The sequence below is a fragment of the Sorex araneus genome, chromosome 5, assembly GCF_027595985.1.
Source record: "Sorex araneus isolate mSorAra2 chromosome 5, mSorAra2.pri, whole genome shotgun sequence".
Classification (NCBI taxonomy): domain Eukaryota; kingdom Metazoa; phylum Chordata; class Mammalia; order Eulipotyphla; family Soricidae; genus Sorex; species Sorex araneus.
The window spans coordinates 120,033,416-120,053,494 of record NC_073306.1 but is presented as its reverse complement, the minus strand read 5'-3'; the positions used below and the strand labels follow the sequence as shown (position 1 = coordinate 120,053,494).

The window sequence follows — 20,079 nt, the reverse complement described above, 5'->3', positions numbered from 1 at the left end:
GAACGGGAGGGACGAGGCCGGCGAGGACACATGGGTCCATCTCGGCCCATGAATAAGGGAGGGAACCCACTTGACCTCAGGCTCAGGGCACCAAGGGGGTGACAGGAGGCTGCAGGGCACCCTCGGAAACAGAGGGGGGTATCTCCGGGGAGCTGCGACTCCAGCGCTGCTCCTGGCCAGGGGGCAGGGGGCGCCCAGGACAAGCAAGAGCAGCAGCACTTATCCCTGCGTGGCCTTGGGGGGGAAGGAGCCAAGGCTGGGCCTGAATCCCTCGGCAAGGAGGAGCAGCTGGTCGGGAAAGGAGAGATGGGGGTGCCCACAGGGTTACCCGGTCAGAGACCCAGGGACGCTGGGGGCCAGGGCCGGGGCCCCTTCCTCTGCTCTTAAGAAGCTCTCCTGGAGTGGCCGTGAGGGGGGAGCGGCCAGCCCCTCTGCAGGGAGAAAGGAGGCTCCAGCAGTGCAGGGGTGAGGGGGGAGGAGGAAAACTCAGCCGGGCGCATGTGGGGCCTCTTCTTCTGCCCAGCCCTCCCCGCCACCCGTGTCCTGTGTCCCCTTGTGGGCTCTAGTGCTTTGTGGCCACGTCCAGCTGCTGGTGGGTGGCTGCGGAAATGGAACTCCCCGGCAATCTGGGACCCCCACCTGGCCTTCCCCACCTGCCCGGAGAACGCACCACCTCCCCCCAACTCCTGCCCGCCCTGGCCTTCTTCAGGGGCAGCCAGGCAGGGGAGTCCTGGGGGATGGGTCACCACTTGGTGCAAGCAGGACAGTGATGAGCCGTGGTGAAGAGGCTAGTGGGCCAAGCCCAGGGAACGGGGGTGGTGGGCAGACACGGCGTGTGGCTCCCAGGAGCGGGAGCTGGCCTCAGCCGCCGGGGCCCGGGGACCCGTCTGAGCAGATCCTTCCTCACGCTTCTCTCTCTGACCTGGCACTTCGAGCCACCTACCTGTCCCCAAGGCCCGCGAGGGCTCTGGGCAAAGTCCCCCTGGAGCCACCCAAACGGCTCAAGGCATGCCGGCCCGGCGGCATGAATGCGCCACGCGGCTCCCGCGGCCGCCGAGCGGGGCTGTGGTCTCCGCGCCCACGTGACCTCGGATCAGAGAACTGTTAGGCCAGTCCCGCCTGCCCTGCGGCAGCGGCGGGCAGGGCGGAGGGGGGAGTGGACAGACAGACACCGCACAGGCAAACAGTGGACAGGAGATGGCCGGCTGAGTGTGACCACATTCACCGCGGCCGTCCGGCGGAGCAGCAGGAGGGGGGGTGCCCAGGGCCGCGGACCCCCGCAGGGCACAAGGCGTGGTCAGGGGTAGAATTTGATTGGGCCACTCGGGGCCGATCGGTTAGGACGGACAGCCCGTGGCCAGGCGGGAGACCGAGGGGGGCCTCCTCCAATGTCAGGACACGCAGGCAGGGGCGGGGCGCGGGGGTGAGGGCAGAGTGCAGAAAAGGGCCCCTACTTGTATTCCTATCGATGACAGTTTCCTTTTGGGGAGGGCCTCGGGGTGGGCCTCGGAGCTGGTCAGCGTTCCCTGTTCGCTCTTCAGAGCTGCATGTTTTGGGGGCGGCTCCGGGGCCTCGGGGGCCGGGGTGATCACGCCCCGGGTCACGCTGGGTGGCCGGGTACTGCTGTCCAGGCTGTCCGACGAGTTGCTCAGGCCTGACTGGCTCGTCACCTCGCTCTTGTGGTCCTGGCTGTCCAGGTAGGTGTCCTGGGCGGACTCGGTGCTGCTCTGCACGGTGACGGAGATGAATGGCTTGGACGTGGTGCGCGGCGGGACCGGTGGCGGGGTCTTCTTATACGCCACTAGGCATGACGAGCCTGCAGGGGCGGGAGGAGAGGGCGGGGAGGTGGTGAGACCCCCCTCCCTCCCCCAGCCGGAGGCCCCGCCCGACCCAGCCCCAGGCGCCCTCAGCCCTCGGCGAGGATTTCTGGAGTGGAAATGAGGTCAGACACTGGGATGACCAAGACAGACAGAGGCCCTGCCTGCAGGGCCCCGGGGGCCAGGGGTCCACAGTGACCCCTTCCACCTCTCCTGACCCATGCCAGGCCAGGCAGGGGCCAGGGAGCAGGTGTCAGTCAGGACAACTGAGAAGGGGTTTTGTTTGCTTTCTTCAAGCTCGGCGAGAGACCTGCAACTCCCTCTGCTCTCAGCTGCTCAGCGACACTGCCTGGCAGCCTGCGGCCCAGCGCCTCCTCTGGCCAGCCCTGCCACACCTGTCCCACAAGGCCACGGGTGGGAGTCCACCCCTGGGTGCCCGACACAGCCTGGCGGGGGGGGGGGCAGGCCCATGGCAGGGACCCAGGACACCAAAGGGCGGCAGGGCTTGCTTGGCGAACTGCGGGTCCCTGAGGCAGACATCAGGAGGTGCTGCCCGAGACACGGCAGTCCTTCTCAGCGTGCTAACTCCAAAGGCCACCGTGGGGCACTGGGTGCTGGCCCGGGCCTCCAGGCCTGCCTTCGGGGGCCCACTGAGCATGGTGACGACGGTGACCAGCCAAGCCCAGCAGTCTCCCACACAGATCCTCCCTCCACAAAGCTACCGGAACAGGAACATGCAAATACAAGAAACGCTGCCAAGGATGTGGAGAAACTAAATCAGCGTGTTCATGACTGGTGGGAATAAATAATGATACCCTAAAATAAACGCTTGGCAGGGTCTTTAGGAGGCAAGCATGTAATTACCATATAACCTAGCCAACGGCTCTCCTGGGCATCGTTTTCTTTTTTTTTTTTTGGTTTTTGGGTCACACCCAGCGATGCTCAGGGGTTACTCCTGGCTCTGCACTCAGGAATTACTCCTGGCGGTGCTTGGGGGACCATACGGGATGTTGGGAATCGAACGTGGGTTGGCTGCGTGCAAGGCAAACGCCCTACCCGCTGTGCTATCGCTCCAGCCCTTCTCCTGGGCATTTAACCCTTAAAAATAGTAACTGGCACACACATGCACTCACTCACACACAAAAACCCAAAAAACTTCGCAAATGAGAAACAGCCTAGATGCCCTCCAGTGGTTAAACAAACTCTGAAATATTACTTGGCAACAACAAATGGGCCACTGATAGAACAACTCAGACGATGCCCAAATGCACTGTGCTGAGTGGGAAAAGGTAAGCCAGAAGTCACATGTGGCATTTTTGTTTGATTGTGTCTTGGGACTACATCTGACAGTGCTCAGGGGACCGTATGGAGTGCCAGACACCTGGGCCAGCTGCATGCAAGGCAAGCACCCTACTTCTGATTTCTCCTGCCCCATCTAGAACATTCTTGAAATGATTTAAGGGGAGGGCTGGGGAGCAGAGAGACAGCTGAGGGGATGCCCAGGGGGACAGCGAGTGGGCATGGTCCAGGAGGACAAGCAGGGACCTTGCCTTGGTGGTGGAGGAACTGAGCTCAGACGCGCAAATGCACATGGTGACAGCAGGGAAGCCCGAGTATAGCCGATGGACTGAATCCAGGTCAAGACTCGGGTTCAGATCTGAAGCTGCAGTTATGCAAGACGTTACCACGGAGGGAAAGTGGGTCAAAGGGTTCCCAGGATCGCTCTGTATCACGGAAAAACGCAACGTTCATCAAGTCCATCCACTGACCCGTGCAGCCAGCAGGCACCTGCCAAGGCAGGCTGTGTTCCGATTCAAGGAAAACAACGCGCCCTACCAGACAGGGGAAGTAGCCACAACGCAACGGTGTCACAGAGACCAGCTGTGGCCATGGCAGGCTGGCCGGCACCAGGCGCACAGAGCCAGGGGCACGCAATCCCCACTCTGCAAACACTGTCCAGTGCTCGTGGCCACGATTTCATTGGCGACTCTGTCCTGGAGAGGACACATGGCAGTTGCCTAGTTTCCCAGAACAAAACAAAACCAAACCAGAAACAGGACCTAGAGAAACGGTGCTGACAAGAAAGTACCCCACACCTCAAACCGGAAATGGCACCTCTATGAGATGGGGGTCTTCAGGGCTGGAGAGAGAGCACAGCGGGCAGGACCCAGGTTCGACCCCCAGCACCCCACAGGGTAACCTCTCAGCCTACCAGGAGTGATTCCCTTAGCGCAGAGGCAGGAGTAAGACTTGAGCACTGTGGGTACGGTTCCAAAACAATAAGAAGCTTTTAAAGAATGAAAGAGCATCTTTGTGGATATCATAAGGGATTCATTCTGTATTCACCCTGGGCTGTCTGTGAGGGAGGCAAAAGGGGTGCAGGCAGTGAGGAGGGGGCCAAGCTAAGACAGCGCAGGAATTTGTGTTTTTATTATTTTTATTTATTTTTGCTCTTTGGGTCACACCCGATGATGCATGGGGGTTACTCCTGGCTCATGCACTCAGGAATTACTCCTGGCAGTGCTCAGGGGACCATACAGGATGCTGGGAACCGAACCCTGGTAGGTAGGGTGCAAGGCAAATGCCCTACCCGCTGTGCCCTACCGCTCCAGCTCCAGTATTTGTGTTTTTGGGCCTCCAGAAGTCCTCAGATGACTAGACAGAAACTATGGTACATGGACACATACACTCAGCCTTAAGAGATAAAGTCACGCAATTTGCTGAAATGTGGACAGATCATCGCTGAGTCAAGTCAGTCGGAGTCTCCCTCATGCAGATGTAGGGTAATATCAATAAAAACGAAGAGCAGGAGAACTGGTCTTCAGTAGGAAGCTTGGCACTGGACAGGGGTGAGGGGGGTAAAATAAGGAAGGGCACTCCAGGACAACCGGGGAGGGGAGAGTGCCCGCCACAGAGTCAGGCTTGAGGGAGGGAAACCGGGGGCCATGGGTGGAGGGTAGTGGACACTGGTGAAGAGATGGGTGTTGGAACTACATCTGCCTGAACTCAATCATAAATAGTTCCGTAACTTTGTAATTCACAGTGGTTCAACTGAAAAACAAAAACAAAACAAATCCAGGGAGGCACAGTGCTGGCCTAGAATGGGGGTGACGCAGATCCCAGCTGGCAGCCAGGGGGAACAAAGGTTCCAGGGACACAGCCCCACCCTTCCACTCCCAAGGGCGCAGGCAGTGGTTCCATCAGGAATGCATAAAATGCTAGTGAAACTTACTTCTGACTTCTGGTCTCTGAAACTGTGAGATTAAATATCTGTGGCTTTAAACAATTTTTTTTTTTTTAAAAAAGGTGTTTGTTGACTAGTGTTAGGCCCAGATACCTATACTCCAGCCCAACAAGAGGGTCCTGAGACCCACTGCCGGCACTGTGAACAAGATCCCCACGGCACACCCGGTGGTGCTCAGGGATCACTCCCGGCGGGCTCAGGGATCATCCTGGTAGGCTCAGGGGGTCAGGGATCAAACCTGGGTTGACTGTGTGCAAGGCAAGCACCTGCTGCTCCGGCCCAGCCACCCAGCCTTTCTGGTCTTCCTGTGCCCCTGTAAGGGGGTACATCAGACAGTGAGACTCAGGCCCGGCGTACCGTTTGGTAGGAGAGAGAATGCCACCGAGAAATACTCAGCCATGCTGCGGCCCAGCACTGCTCGGGAAACACCCTGAGCCTTGGCACGTGCCTCCCAGGCAGGCTGCTCCGGAGCTTTCTGAAGACCTCAGCAAGACACGGGCGAGCATTTAGGAAGTGATCTGTCTGGTCTAGGTAGTCCCCGAGGAACCAGAAACGTCCGCAGCCTTTTTCTATCCTAGACCAGAAGAATCCAGCTCTCAATGGCGCAAAATGTGTAAAAGTGGGGGGTCAGGGGGGTGGGGCGAGATCTCATTTGGGAGGGAGGGGGGAGAAATGCAGGAGAGGGGTTGAACGGGGATCCCAGGCTGGCTGAGGTCATGTAGCCCCCATTTGGGGACGGAGCTGAGCCTGGCCAGAAGTCGATGTGGACTGGAACCCAGTGGACGGTGGCCCCAGGCGGCCAGGGCCGCAGAGGAACAGCGAGGGCGAGAGGCCGGACAGGCAGACGTGGGGAAAGGAGAGTGGACTTAGCGTCTCCCTGCCCCCAGAGCACAGGTCCCGCCAGGGAAGGAGGATGGCGAGTGGACAGGACTCTGGGTCCCAGCAGGAGGCCGTGCTGGGCAGCCTGCAGGCAGTCCTTAGCAAATGACCAGGACCCGAGCATGGGTAGCTCCCGCCTCCATGTGATGAGTCAGGGAACAGCCAGGCCCCGTGTCCACACGCAGTGGCCTTCCGCCGGGAAGCCTCGCTAGGCATCTGCTGCACAAGACTCGGGGGTCCCTTCTGCAGCGGCCACCCCTGCCTGCCCTCCAGAGCCCCCGTCGTAGTGGGCATCAGCCAGGCGAGGTGGGGGGGGAGGGCTCTGTCTGTCTTGGCAGCGCAGACCATGCCGTGGGGCCTGAGCAACAGCACCTCAAGCTCCCAGGCAGGAGGGACAAAGGGGAACATAATATGAGCCTCATCAGCACCCCAGAAACTCCTCCACTGCCCAAAGCCTACCGAGCCCCAGTGAAGGTTCCCAAGGCCCAGCCACTTGTCCCCCTCCCCCGCCGAGCCCTTTCCGCCCCCCTGCCCGGCCCCCCCAAGAACCACATGGCAGCCACACCCCACACATGTCCCTGTGCACGCACCCAAGCCCTGCATGCGCTTGTTGCAGCCAGTCATGCCCCCCCACTCTGCCCTTTTGATTTTGGGGTCACACCCAGCAGTGCTCAAGGCTAATTTCTGGCTCTGTGCTCCAGGGATCACTGCTGGCGAGATCTGGGGGGCCCGATGGGGTATTGGGGATCAACAGCGTGTGAGGCGAGCGCCGGACCCACTGCACAGGCTCTCTGGACTGACACCCCCCTTCTTTCCCGTGCCTCTCCTCGCTGGGGCTCAGCTCCGCTGGACCCCTCAGGGCGCCCCCGCACCTTCTGAACCCTGCCCAGAGGAGTCGCTTTCCCAGCTGGCCAGTCTTCAGGAGGCGGCGAGTGCCCAGAGACCCGACACACTGGGCAGTGGGGGACGCTCCTGGTACGACCAGCAACTGGCCAGTGACCGGCCAGCATGTGGCCCCCACTCTGCCCACTGGCTCTGGGAAATGTTCGGGTGTGCCTAAGGGGGCGAGCACACCCCCCTCCGGGACGTCTCCTCCAGCCGGATCCTGAGTGGAGCGCAGAGCATGCACATGTGTCCCCTTTCCCCCCCACCTCAGGCCAGGCACCTCCCCATGCAGCACCCAGCCTGCCTCTGGCCACACACAGCACAGGCATGCACTGCCTCGAAGCAAGAGCCGACCCCCTGCCACCATCTCACCTTCCCTCTCTGCCCCAAGACCACACCCAGAAACTCTCCTTTGGTCGAAATGGGCTTATTTCTACACTTATTTTTGTTCGGGGAGGGGGCACCCCCAGCAGTGCTCAGGGGACCCTATGGGGTGCTGAGGACTGAACTCAGGCTGGCTGTGTTCAAGGCAAACAGCCCACCCGCAGTACCACGGGCCCAGGCCCTGTCTACAATTCTATGTCAGGTGTGTGGGACGGTCACGCAGAGCTCCAGAGACCCAGGGGACACCCCGCCAGCCCCCCCCCCCCAGCAAGTGCCTCGGAGGTCACACTGAACAGTCCTGAGGCCCAGCATGTCCCCAGCCGCTGGCTCCCAGGGACCTGAGCTTAGCCGAGAGAGGCCGAAACTCCCCAACAGGAAGGGGCAGGGGGTCCATGGTCAGTGTGGGGGCTGGGCAGGAGGTGGGGGGACCAGTGAAGACCCTACAGGATGCACTGGGCCCAGCATAGACCCAGTGATGAAGGGCGCAGTGACCGCTCAGAGCCACCCCCTACCCTCAGCCGGGACTGGGGGTGCAGTGACCACTCAGAGTCACCCCTCTCTCTGCCATTCTGAGCCTGGACGCTCTGCCCTGGCATAAGCAACATCAAGCTCCATCTAATCGTCCTGCAGAAGGACCTGGCAGCCCCTCTCATGCCCGCGCCAGCCCCTGGGGATCCCTGGCTGGCCCCTCCCCACAGCCAGGCCCTTCCCCCTGCCCCTCCCCCCCCCGCCTCCACCCGCCCTGCTGTTCCCGCCACCCCAGCAGCCATGCACGGGTTCCACCTAGATCTCCGCCTGAACTGCAGTGAAGCCACAGACACACTCAATGGACTTGGATCTAACCCGCCAGGGTAGGGGCAGCTGGGCAGGGCCCCCCAACACCTACAGCTACGCACACCTGGGTCATAGAGGGGCCACGGCGGGAAGACAAAGCTCAGAGAGCCGGTCAGGGGGCAGGACTCGCTTCTGCTGGCTCGGGGCCAGTGCTCCCCTGTCTGTCCCCCTAACTCACGCCTCTCCTTCTGCCACCTGCCTACTCGCTGAAATTCATTTGTAACCTCTAAATCAATAACTGTGAGTTGGTGTTTCTTTTTTTCTCTTTTGCAGTCATTTGCAAAAATGTGCCAAGCCTAGGAACTTGAGCTGATCCCTGGCCGAGAGAAAATATTCCCAGCGGAGACCGAACAAGCTGATCAGGGCTCTGCTTCCCGGTCCAGCCGTCAACAAGCATCTTTCCTGTCTACGGAGCGTCACTGTCCAGTGACCGTGCTGGTGACTTCCCTGTGGTGGTCACAGGCGGGAGATGGAGCTCCGAGGCGGAGCACTTGCCTTACGTGCGCGAGGTTCTGGGCTCGACTGCTGGCCCCACACACGCCACACAAGACAAGCCCAGCCCAAACAAACGAAGGGCAGAATGGGCTCCCCGAGCAGTGCCGGAGCAGCCTAGCCTCCCTCCCGAAGTGCACTGAGGCTGTGATGTGTCTACAGGAAAGACGGACTTAGATCAGCTTGGTTCAGAGGAAGATTATGCTGATGGCTGTCAAGTTCAACACCGTATCGACTAAGGCACCTCTAGACATAAATGCACTTATTTTTTTTTTTTTTTGGAGGAGGGTTGATTTGGGGCCACACCCAGCTGTGCTCAGGGATCAGTCCTGGTGATGCCCGGGGGACTATATGCACTGAGATTGAACTGGAGTCAGCTGCTTGCAAGGAAATGCCCCCACCAGCCACTGATTCCTCCAACTCTCTGGAGCCCTGAAGCCGGCAGGGCTGTCCCCTGGCAGAACCGTCCCACCCTCATCTCTGCCCGCTGGCTCTGCCCGACACTGCTGCTCCGTCTCTCAGCAAACCAGAGGCCTGAGCCTCTAATACTCTCTAATACTCATCTCCCAAGGACAAGCGAGGCCAGGATGTGGACCCGGCACCAGGACGCTTCGTGGCTGGGCTTGATATGGGTCACACGGACACATCCTGATGCAACAGGCAGAAAAGGTGTGGAAATCATGGACTTCTAACTCTGAATCTCTGCCCTCCTTACACACACACACACACACACACACACACACACACACACACACACACACACACACACACACACACACTAGCTGATTCCTGACTCATCGCCACAGGCCTGTTGCGTCCACTGCCAGGCGTGGCACACCTCGATTGCTGGCCTCTTTCATCATTCTGAATGACCATGTGGGTCCTAGAATAGAAGGACGTCCCGCACTGGCTCATTGACGGGGCCTGGAGCGACAGGTGGCGTATCGGGTGACAGTCTTGGGAGCCAAGTGCCCCGGTTAGTGGAGAGATGGGAATAGCATGGGGCTGAACGGGGAGCGCCAGGGGGCAGCTCGGGCCAGGGCAGGTCAGCTGTCTGCCTGCCGCGGTGCCCTGCCCGGGGATGGAGACGCGGGAAGGGATGGGCGCTGTCCGAGAGCGACTACAAAGACCCTGGACTTGGGGGCATCTCTCACCAGAGAATCACCTGTCAGACTGCCATGGTGATGCAGGCTCGCCCCATTGGGGCTGGATAACCCCGGGGGTGGGGGGGCTGAGGAAAGCCATGGGAGGGGGCCGCCCACCCATCCCAGGACAGCAGGGGGGAGCACTGCAGCCCGGAAGCAGTGGGGCCACGGCCATGAGAAACTCGCCCCAGGGGCCGGGAAGAGAGCTCAGGGGGTAGCGCACAGCCCCAGCAGAACCCGAGTCTGAATCCTGGCCCCATACTGCCCCTCTTGCTGCCCCCAGCACTGCTGGGTGAGGAGGGAGAGAGGGAGAGAGGGGGAGGGTGGTTAGCGGTCCTCACACAGAGCACTGCAGGAGAGTTGAGCTGTGAGTCACAGATGTGCCACAAAGGGAGCGTGGGAACCACGTGGCCCTGAGCAGGCGGGGTCTGGAGGAGACATGCTCTGCGGGCACCCAGGAGGGCAGCATGGCGGGGGAAGCAGGTCTGGTGCTGTGGCAAGGGGGCACATTCTCAGCAGAGCTGCCTCAGAGGGCAGCAGTGAGTCTCGACACGGCCTGACGGAGGCTGGGGGTGACTCAGGAGGGGCCAGGGGCCCGCAGGGCACGATCTTTAAGCTCTGAAGTCTGGGGGCCAGAGTGGTAGGACAGTGGGGAGGGCGTCTGCCTTGTACACAGCTGATCCGGTTCAATCCCCAGCATCCCATCCGGTCCCTCGAGCACTGCCAGGGCTGTTCAGCCCTCCAGTGTCCAGTCTCCTAAGTAGGAGGGACAAGCCAGGCCACAGGCACGTGTCCACAGAACTCAGAAGGCGCCACGGAGAGAGCGGCGGGACCCCCCTGCTGGGGTGGGACTCGGGAGGGAACACTACCAGAGTGACGGGTCCCAGGCTTCCGTGGCAGGGCGTCCGTGCTGAGCAGCCTTCTCCGTGTGGCGCTGCCCCAGCAGACCCCCGCCCAGGCTCACAAAGACACCTGTGACATCATGTGCCCTCCACCCCCAGGACAGACACACCGCCCCCCGCCTGGGCTGGGGGGCATGGCAGCCGCACACATTCTGTGGTGGGCGGTGCCCGCTCATGGTAAGGACCGCGAGACTGTCGGGGTTCCATGGGGCCTGTGGCCCACCAGCATGTCCAGTGTGGTTCCTTTGTCTTTTGGCGGGGGAGCTACACCTGGCAGTGCTCAGGGGATCACATGGGATGCCAGGGGCTGAAGCTGAGGCTGCTGTTTGCAAGGCAAGCGCCCTACCCACTGTACCATCTCTCTGGCCCCTAAAGATGAGCCACAGTCTTTTTTTGGGGGGTGCGGGTAGGGGAGGCCACACCCAGCATTGCTCAGGGTTTGCTCCTGGCTTGGTGCACAGGGCTCAGGGGACCTTACTGAAAACCGGGAATCGAATCCGGGTCAACTTGTATGCAGGGCAAGCGCCTTCCCCACCGTCCTATCTCTCCAGCCAGTGTCCTCGGCGGTCCTACTGGGGAGGGAGTTATCAAGTACCCAGCAGCTGTGGCCCAAGAGGGAGATCCACTCGGAAACGCTTCCGGGCTCCAGCCCCATCCCACTCTAGACCCCTCCGCCTCCGGTATAGGCCCAAAGCAAGGAACTGCTCGGGCTCCGTGAGGCAGGAAAGCATCAACCGTCTGCTTCACAGACCACGCAGTACGGCGGGCCGAGACGCGGTGGGTGAGGAGGGCTGGGCTGCAGGCCAGCTGTGTCCCCTAAGTGCTTGCTCTACGCCTCTGGGAGGGTTGCTTCGCTTCTACATCTTTTCCTTCCGTAACGTGGGGATGGGACGGTTCACCCTGCACCCAGAACCCAGAATCTCCAGGCTCTGCACAATCTGCCACACGGATCTGGGGACGCAGGGCAGGAAATGACATCCTGTTTCCTAGTGGAGGAAGCTGAGGTCGAGTGAGGTGAAGGGAGCTGGCCCAGGCCTCCCAGCAAATAAGTGGTAGCGAGCGGAGAAATTACGTCCGGGTCTGCAACTAGGCCCGCAGTCCTACTACGCACCATCGGAACCCCACAGGCCGACATGAACTCATTTGGTCCCCACAGCTCAACTGTACAACGAAAATGATTTAAAAAACAAACAAACGGAAAGAAACACACACGAGGGGTGGAGAGACAGTACAGCGGGGAAGCCCACTGCCTTGCATTAGCCAGGCTGGGTTCAATCCCCACATCCCATATGGTCCCCTGAGCACTGCCAGGAGTAATTCCTGAGTGCCAAGCCAGGAGGCACCCCCGAGCACTGTTGGGTGAGGCTCCAAAACAACCCCCACCAAATCCAACCTTTCGATGTGCATTTTATAATGAAAAACAAACAAGAAAGCGAGTGGAAGCCGGGACGTGGCTCGGTGGGGGACGGTGGGAGGGGGGGATGGTGGGGGGGCAGAGGGGGCACGGCGGGGGCGTCTACCCAGCTCTACCTTCCATTCCAGGCACCACCACCCTCATGAAAACACCCCACAAATGATCCCAGTGATCAAACCATTCTGATTTTTTTCACTCTACATGCAATAGTCACAAAATAAAATATTTAAAGTCACTTTAGCCCTGAACATTTATTCCAAATTTGCTTTTTTTGGTTTTTGGGGGTGGGCACACCCAGTGACGCTCAGCGGTTATTCCTGGACCTGCACTCATAAACCGATCCTGGTGGTGCATGGGGGACCATACGGAGCATGGGATTGAATCTAGGCTGGACATGTGCAAGACAAGTGCCCTAACTACTGTACTATCAATCTGGCCCCAACCCTGAACATTTTTATTCCTGACTTGAATTCAATATATTTGTGAGCAAGTGGTGACTTATAATCGACCAGTAAGCTTTCTTTTCTTTTTTTTTTCTTTTTAAGATCCAAGAAATTTAAAGAAGATAAAGAACTCACATTGAAAATTAAGATATTGTAAACCAGGGAGACAGTCTGATGGTAAGAGCTGGGAGTGGAGTGTGGGACAGTGCAGAGGAGAGAGGGACTGTGGAATAATGGTGGAGAGACCTTGAAACACTGATGGAAGGCCTGGGCTAGTGTCACTATTCAGGGGGTGGAGACAGAACACAACGGGAAAGGTGCTTGCCTTGCACAGGGCCAATTCTGGTTCAATTCCCCACCCCCCCACACCTGAGCATCGCCAGAAATGATCCCTGAGTACAGCTGGGGCGTGACCCCAAAAACGAATAAAAAAATTAATAAAAAATAAAATTACTGCAAGGTATGATTTTTCAATTAAAAAAATTAAGAGGAGAAGAAGAAAGAAGGAAATGCACATCCGGAGCCCACCGTGAGGCCCTGAATTTCATCCCGGAATTACACAGTCTCCTAAGCACCGACTGGGCTGGCCCCGCTCGAGGATAGGGCGGTACGCGGGGGCACCCAAGGGTGCATTCGCGCCACAGACTCTGGTAAAGGAGCTGGGTGGAAAAGGAAGATTTGAAATAAAGCTAGAAGAGCCAAGGGAGATATTACAGGATTAGGGTGTAGTCTTTCGGCCAGAACCACAGGCCCGTTCCCCACCCCGGCATGGCCTGGGGTGACCTCGGGCACTGCCAGGGTAGCCTGATGGTTCCTGGCACTGCAGGGCCAGCAGCACTGGGTCAAGCATTAACCACGAGCCCAGTTCACTGAGTATTGCTGGGACGGTCCCCTGGACCTCGGAGCAGGGCTTGGGAGGCCCAAACAAAACACAATTTAAAAAAAAAAAGTTAAAAAAATTAATGGGCCAGGAGACAGCTAAAATGGCTGGATGATAGGCTGTGCTTGAGGGAACCCCACGTTTGGTCCCTGACACCACATCGTCCCCCCAACAGAAATAATAACAATAAATACATTATATAACACTATGGAAAATAAAGTCACTTAAATCTCACTATCCTAAGATAATTTCTTACTACTGTTAGATCATTCTTGGCTGAAAATTATTAATGGTGATTATTTGGGAACGGCAAACTAGGTAAAAAGACAGAAACTTCTGTTAGTCATTTTTAATTGTTTTCCTTTTGGGGCCACACCTGGTGGTACTCAGGCATCCCTCCAGATGGTACTCAGGGCAACCAGGTAGTTCTGGGCATCACACTGGGGTGGCCTGCAAGCGGGGCGAGTGCCTAAACGCCCCTACTTCCCAGCCCTGCTGGGGCCTTGAGCAAGGGCAGCACTGTGAGGGAACATAAAGAACCGATAATCAAGACGACATTTCGACAAACCGACGTGATTTTTTTTCTTGGTTTGGGGCCACACCTGGCAGTACGCAGGGCTCACTCCCAGCTCTGTGCTCAGGGACCACTCATGGAGGGGCTCTGGGGACCACAGTGGATGCCAGTGGATTGAACCCAGGTCGGTGGCATGCACGGCAGGAAGCATCTTACCCACTGCGCCATCGCCCCCGCCCCCACAGCTACATGACTCTGGACAGGACATTTCACCTCTGTTCCATCCCCTGTGAGGACAGCGGTAACTGCAACCCACCTCCCTCTACGCAACAGGGAAGAACCAACACTTGCACGGGAAAGGAAGTTAGCAGTAAGCGGCAGACTGCGGGAGCCTTGCAGGAAGACTGATGATCATCAGCATGAGGATCAAAGTATCTGAAGTTCTACGCTGATTCGGTTTTATTTGAGGGGAGGCGTGTGGAGGGGAGAGGCACACCCGTCCCTGTCCCTGTCGGCGCACAGGGGCTACTCCTGACTGTGCTCAGGAGTGACCACACGTGGTGCCAGGGATGAAACAGGCAAGTAAGTACCTTTATCACCCCAGCCTGGCATGGATTTTAAAACTCCCTGTAGAACTTTCACAACCATATCTCTCTGGTGCCACCTCTGGCTCTACAGGTGAGCAGAGCTGCCTGGTGCTAACGCGCTCACCGGAAGGTGGCCCCGAGCGACCCTGCAGGGTGCTCTGACCCCTGTGGTGCCCAGTCTGCTCTCAACAGCCCCCTCCCCAGCACCTAGATGCGTCCCCATTTCCCCTTTCTCTTGTTCTGGGGCCATACCCTGCAGTACTCCCAGCTTGTCACTCACTCCGGTGCTCTGGGGGGCCAGGCGGTGCCAGGGGTTGAACCCAGAACTCCTGCAGACTGAACAGGTGCTCTGGTCCTTTGCGCCTATCTCCCCGGAACAAGCCTGAGCAGCCACTAGCTTCCTGGGGCTCTTACACAACCAGACAGTAGCTCGGGAATCTGTTGCCTGCTTGGACGGAGATGCGGAGCTGGACGCTCTGTGAGAGAGACCAAGTCCACCTGCTTCCCTCCCTCCCTCCGGCTCAGCACCGGGTCCGGTGAGTGTCTGCAGGGCTGACATTTTAGGAAGAGCAGAAGGGAGAGGGGGAGAGAAAGGGTGGCAGGAATGCACCCAAGTCACCCTCCCCCTGCTCCGCGCACAGCTGCCTGTGCCCCTCATCCTCCCCCCCCAGTCTGCACGGGCCACAAGCAGGCACGCAGGCCATGCCCCTGAGCAGGGCAACAGCTTTGCCACGAAGCGTGGGAAGCTGGGGAAGGCAAGAAAGTTCCAAAAGAGGCCAGAACTAATAAGTCTGTGCTCAGAGTTCCTGATCACAGCCCCCCACGGCAAACCGCCGGGATGGAGGGGCTAGCCTGCAGACAGCCCTGGTTTTGCAGTGGACTAACAGCACCATGCAGGCGTCTCCCCTGGGCCCTGGATGGGCCACTGTGCCTGGCCTCCTCCGCCCCAACCATTTCTGCCGCCAGCACCTGAGGTTTTGAAAATCACCCTACCTCAGCCTTGGCTCACCAGAGAACCATACTGCCACTCAGGGCCCTGCCCTCGGCCGACTCCCACCCACTCCCACCCCATCCAGAATCTCTGTCCTTCCAGGCCCCGGAGAAGCGCGCACTATTTCAAGTCCTTTCTCTGCCCATGGTTCCAGTCACGGCAGCAATGAATGTCTCCTATGTCCCCACATCCGTCCCTCGCTCACTCCCACAAACATTCTGCGCCTGGCCCCCTGCAGCGACTAATAACGTCAGGGAACAGTGTCAGCGCGATTTTGCAAACCAAGGTCCAGAGAGGTAATAAAGGAGCTCGTCCGAGTTGGCTGGAGCTGCACCCTGAAGCTAACCCTCTTAATTGCGGGTCTGCCAAAACTCTGGCCGAGGTATGGGCTTCTTCCCACTGTGTCTCAGGGAGTGGAGTGACCATCCAGAGACATCCTGACCATCCCCTGTGTGCTGTCGAGGAGTGGGCCCGAGCCGGCACCACTCTGGGCTCAAGGACCTTGTCGTCTGCGCAGAGACAGGAGAGATACACACACACCGATCTGGTGTGTTGAAACAATAAAACTGACACCATCTCTGGCTTTGGCAAGTCTGAGAATTTCCTAAAACAAAAAGGCAAAGGGATGGGAACCTGAGACCCACGGCTCAGTCAGATAACAGAGGTGGGTAGAAAGACACCAGCCGGCGTGCCAGGGGTTCTCACACGCTCCCTGGCTTCCAAGGGACTGAAACAGATTCAGCTGCGGGGCAGAGCTAGAGGCGCCTCCCTCCTGCCAAGAAACCAGTGGGAACCAGGAGTGCAGAGCCAGGAGGGGGGGGTTGCCCGGGGCCGCCTCTCCACAGAGCCGGGACTGAGAAGGCAGAGGCGTCGGGGGCTGGAATCAGGGCACAAACAGGCTCTCTAGGCCTTCTGAGACCTTAAGGGGGGGGAAAAAAAAGGGAAAAAGTCGGGGGTTGAGACATGCCGGCCAGCCTTCACGGTGGAGACGGGCGCTCAGCGCTTACCTTCAGGGAGAGTGAACAGTGGATTCGGGAGGCCGGGATCCTGCTCCCAGGCCCACAGGCCTGGCTCCAGCTCAGCTCAGCCCGGCTCCGGAAGGAAAGGACGGGAGTTTAAAAGGCACCAGCGCTCCACCTGGAGCCACACCCGGTGAGGCTGACTTCACCGGGAAACCTGTCAGACTGGCTGTCTCCCAGACGGCACGGGCCGGGCCAGAGCAGCGCCAGCACCAGCGCTGCTGGCCTGGCTGCAGCCCGGTGCCTCTCCCCGGGGGGCCCAGCCAGGGGCGCAGGGGCTGGTGAGGCCAGCTCAGTGTGGGTCTCCCAGGGCGGACCCCCCCCCCCCAGCCCGGCCTGGCGCTTGCAGTCTCTGCTTCCTGTTTGGCCTTTTCCTTTCACTTTGGTTTTTAACCCCGAAGTGAAACGCCAGTTTCACACACTTCTAGAGACTGAGGCAATGTGGAAGGGCGGGGAGAGAGACAGAGAACCGGAACCTGCTTTTGTCGCCCACCTGGGGATCACACAGAGAAGAAAACCTGGGAGACGCCCCCAACCCACGCCAGGCCCCTTCCCCCACGGACAGCATGGGAGGGCGGGACCAGGCTAGAGATCATCAACTAAAAATAAATGCGAGCACTTCCCCTTCCTCATTCATCCCTGCCAGCTCGCAGTGGCAGCCTCCGCTCCTGCTGCCCTGCGGGGCCCCTCTCTCGCCCTCTGAATCCTGGGGCCCTGCAGTCCCAGCAACCTGGGGCAGAGAAACCCAGGAATCCCCCCAGCACGCACCCGACTCTCTGTCTTGGCCGAGCAAGAGGCTCCCTCATCCTGTTGCCTGCCAAGTGCCCGTGCTGCCCGCGGGCTTCAGCCGACCCCGCGATGCTCGGTGCCAGGTGCCAGGTAGGAAGCTCCATCTGCTCTCCCTACCCTGCAGCTGGTTTAGTGACAGGAGGTTGGCCCATCCCCCACCCCCTCCCCGCCCCCTACCTTTCTGACAAGGCCAAGTGCAGCTCAGAGGGACCGGGACGAGGTGGTCGGTCCAGTCAAGACTAGGGGACGCGCTCAGCACCTGCTGGACCAGAGCTCGCAGGCCCAGTGCCCCATAGAGGTGCAGGGAGGATGCAGGACGCAGGGCGTGTGTGTGTGGGGGGGGCAGGGGGCTCTCCCTGGAGACCAAGTCACAAACAGTTCCCGCGTACCTTACGAGGCACCTCCCCGCAGTCCTGGCTCGGCTCCCACCGCCCCTCCAGACTATGGGCCCATCACCCCTCACATCCTGCGTCCTTACCCAAGGCTGGCAAACCCCTCAAGGTCGAAGAAGAGGATGGCTGGGTGAACCGGGTGAGGCTGGACCAGAACTGGTTCTCAGAAAAAAAGTAATGTGAATCCAGAGGCAGACGGGGGCAGGGTGCTTAAAAATACCCCCGCCCCCCAGAACGCCCAAACAAAGACTCAGCCCCAGACTCTCCACACAGAGGGGACTCCGGTGGGAGTGGCACCTCGCCACGAGGCTCTGTGCACGCACACACGAGGTCGGTGCTCGCTGCAGCTGGCCATGGACTGACCTACAGTCCAGGGTGTTTTTTCTTTTTTTTTGGGGGGGGGGCTCCTGAGCAGTGCACCATGCTTAGGAGATGTGATCGGAGGGCTCCTCTGGTGATACTCGCCCAGCCCTGCAGGCCAGTGTGCGCTCAGGGCCTGGGCTAGTGATGCAGTAACATCTGCACGGAGTGGTGCTTGGGTCACCAGGGACTCAGCTGCCAGTGCTCGGGAGATCACACGATGCTGGGCTAGAACGCAGGGCCCCCCACGTGCCTTACATCTATCTCTGCCCTTTGAGTCATCTCCCGGGGCCAAACCCAAATGTTCCTGAGCGGAGAATGGAACAAACACTGGGTGTTTCATTCACAGATGAGCTGCCACAGAGCCAGGGGAGGGGAGCCAGGCCAAGGAGGCAACACCAGAGGCAGAAGTGAAGTGAAGGGGCCAGGGGCGGCCAGACCGGCAGAGTAATGGGGTCACCGACACTGCCCACAGTGGTGCCCATCTCAGGAGGGCATGTCGAGGCCGCTCAGTCAGGATGGAGGGGCTGAGCTGACTTCTCTTATTTTGGGGGGGCACCCATTGGTGCTCAGGTGGCTTTGGGAAACCCTCTTCTCACTGGCCTGAGGAAGCGGTGCTGCTCAGGACCCGCCAGGCTGGGGTTACCTTGGTCCCCCCCCCCCGCCCCGGTGTGCTCGGGGTACCAGGTGGCACCAGGGATCACCCCAGGGACAGCTGCCTGCCAGGCACAGGCCTTGATCCCCCTGGCCCTGACTTAGCGCTCACTGAGCACTTCTTGCTTTGAAATGTAGACAAACTGGAATGTTCAACCCGATACATATCTTGCTTTTTTCAACAAAAATAAAAATTATACATGAAAAATAAATCACGCCGGCAAAAATGTACCCAGAGAAGCCTGCCTCCCTCTCGGTCGCAGGCACAGACTTCCCCGGGGGCGGGCCTGGAGCCTGGACTCCGTGGCCTCCTCCAAGGCTGCTGGCTGAGCCGGTTCCAGGGTTCCAGGCTCGAGCACCCCAGGGCTCCGGGGATGGGACAAAGTATCAGGGAAGACTGGGGTGGGGGCTGGGGGGAACTTGGCGTGAAGACGGGAAGGATTTGAAGGGGGCTCTGGATGGTGACCACACAGCTGGGGGCAGGGCTCGGACCAGAAGGACGGGGCACTGGGGCAGGCTGGGAAGACAGAGAAGCCCCAACAGGAAGCCAGGGGGCGGGTCAGGGAGCTGGCATTCCAGGGCCTGGCCTTGAGTGGGTCTCATTTCACATTAAAGGAGGCGGGAGGGTCCGCAGCTCAGCGCATGCCAGAGGGCTCCACACCTGTGCAGCCTGTAATCAAATATTCGGAGGCTTCGGAAACCCCCGGGCCAGGAGCTCAGGGGGAACAGCCTGTGGGCGACATCCCCAGGGGAGAGGAGACAGATGGCCTCTGCTGGGACAGCCTTTCTCCGTAATTAAGTCATAACCGAAGACCTCTCGGCTACCTCTGAAAGCGTGCGTGGGGGCCGTGTTGCCTGACTGGCTTGTCAAGAAGCTCCAGGCCAGTGTTTCTCAAAGGGGTGGTCCCGGGACAGTGAGGGGAAACCAGAGGGGCCACGGAGCGATTTGCTTGTTCGTGCAGAGAAGAGAGATTTTGATTATTGTTTGTTTGTTTTGGGGTCACACCAGGCGGTATTCAGGGATGAGTCCTGACTGGGCTCTGGGGATCACATAGGATACGAGGGACTGAATCTGGGTTGGACACACGGAGGGCAAACACCTTACACTAGACCACTGCTCCATCCCCAAAGTGGGTAATTGGTTTTTTTTCTTTTTGGGTCACACCTGGGTCACTCCTGGCTCATGCACTCAGGAATTACTCCTGTCAGTGCTCGGGGGACCATATGGGATGCTGGGAATCAAACCTGGGTCAGCCGCATGCAAGACAAATGTCCTACCCACTGTGCTATCGCTCCAGCCCCGTGGGCAGATTTTTAAGGGTGCTGTGTGACTTTTTACAGGGTCTCTGCTCATCTGGGGGTTCCCAAGTGACCAGAGTTGAGAGGTGACAGTGGTCTGCAGCGTGGAAAGCGGGGAAGGCCAGGAGCCCTGGGCGGGGACTGTGACACTTCAA

General features: G+C 59.2%; 1 protein-coding gene across 5 annotated transcripts in view; it reads right to left on the bottom strand.

Annotated features, from left to right (window-relative positions):
- The window catches only part of DLGAP4 (DLG associated protein 4), a 180,962-nt gene that overhangs the window by 18,325 nt on the left and 142,558 nt on the right, over positions 1-20,079 (bottom strand). For all 5 annotated transcript variants that reach the window (XM_055138635.1, XM_055138634.1, XM_055138632.1 and 2 more), the window contains one exon: positions 1,455-1,816. In XM_055138635.1, coding sequence (XP_054994610.1) covers positions 1,455-1,816 — 362 coding nt within the window. The remainder of the gene's footprint in view (positions 1-1,454; positions 1,817-20,079) is intronic.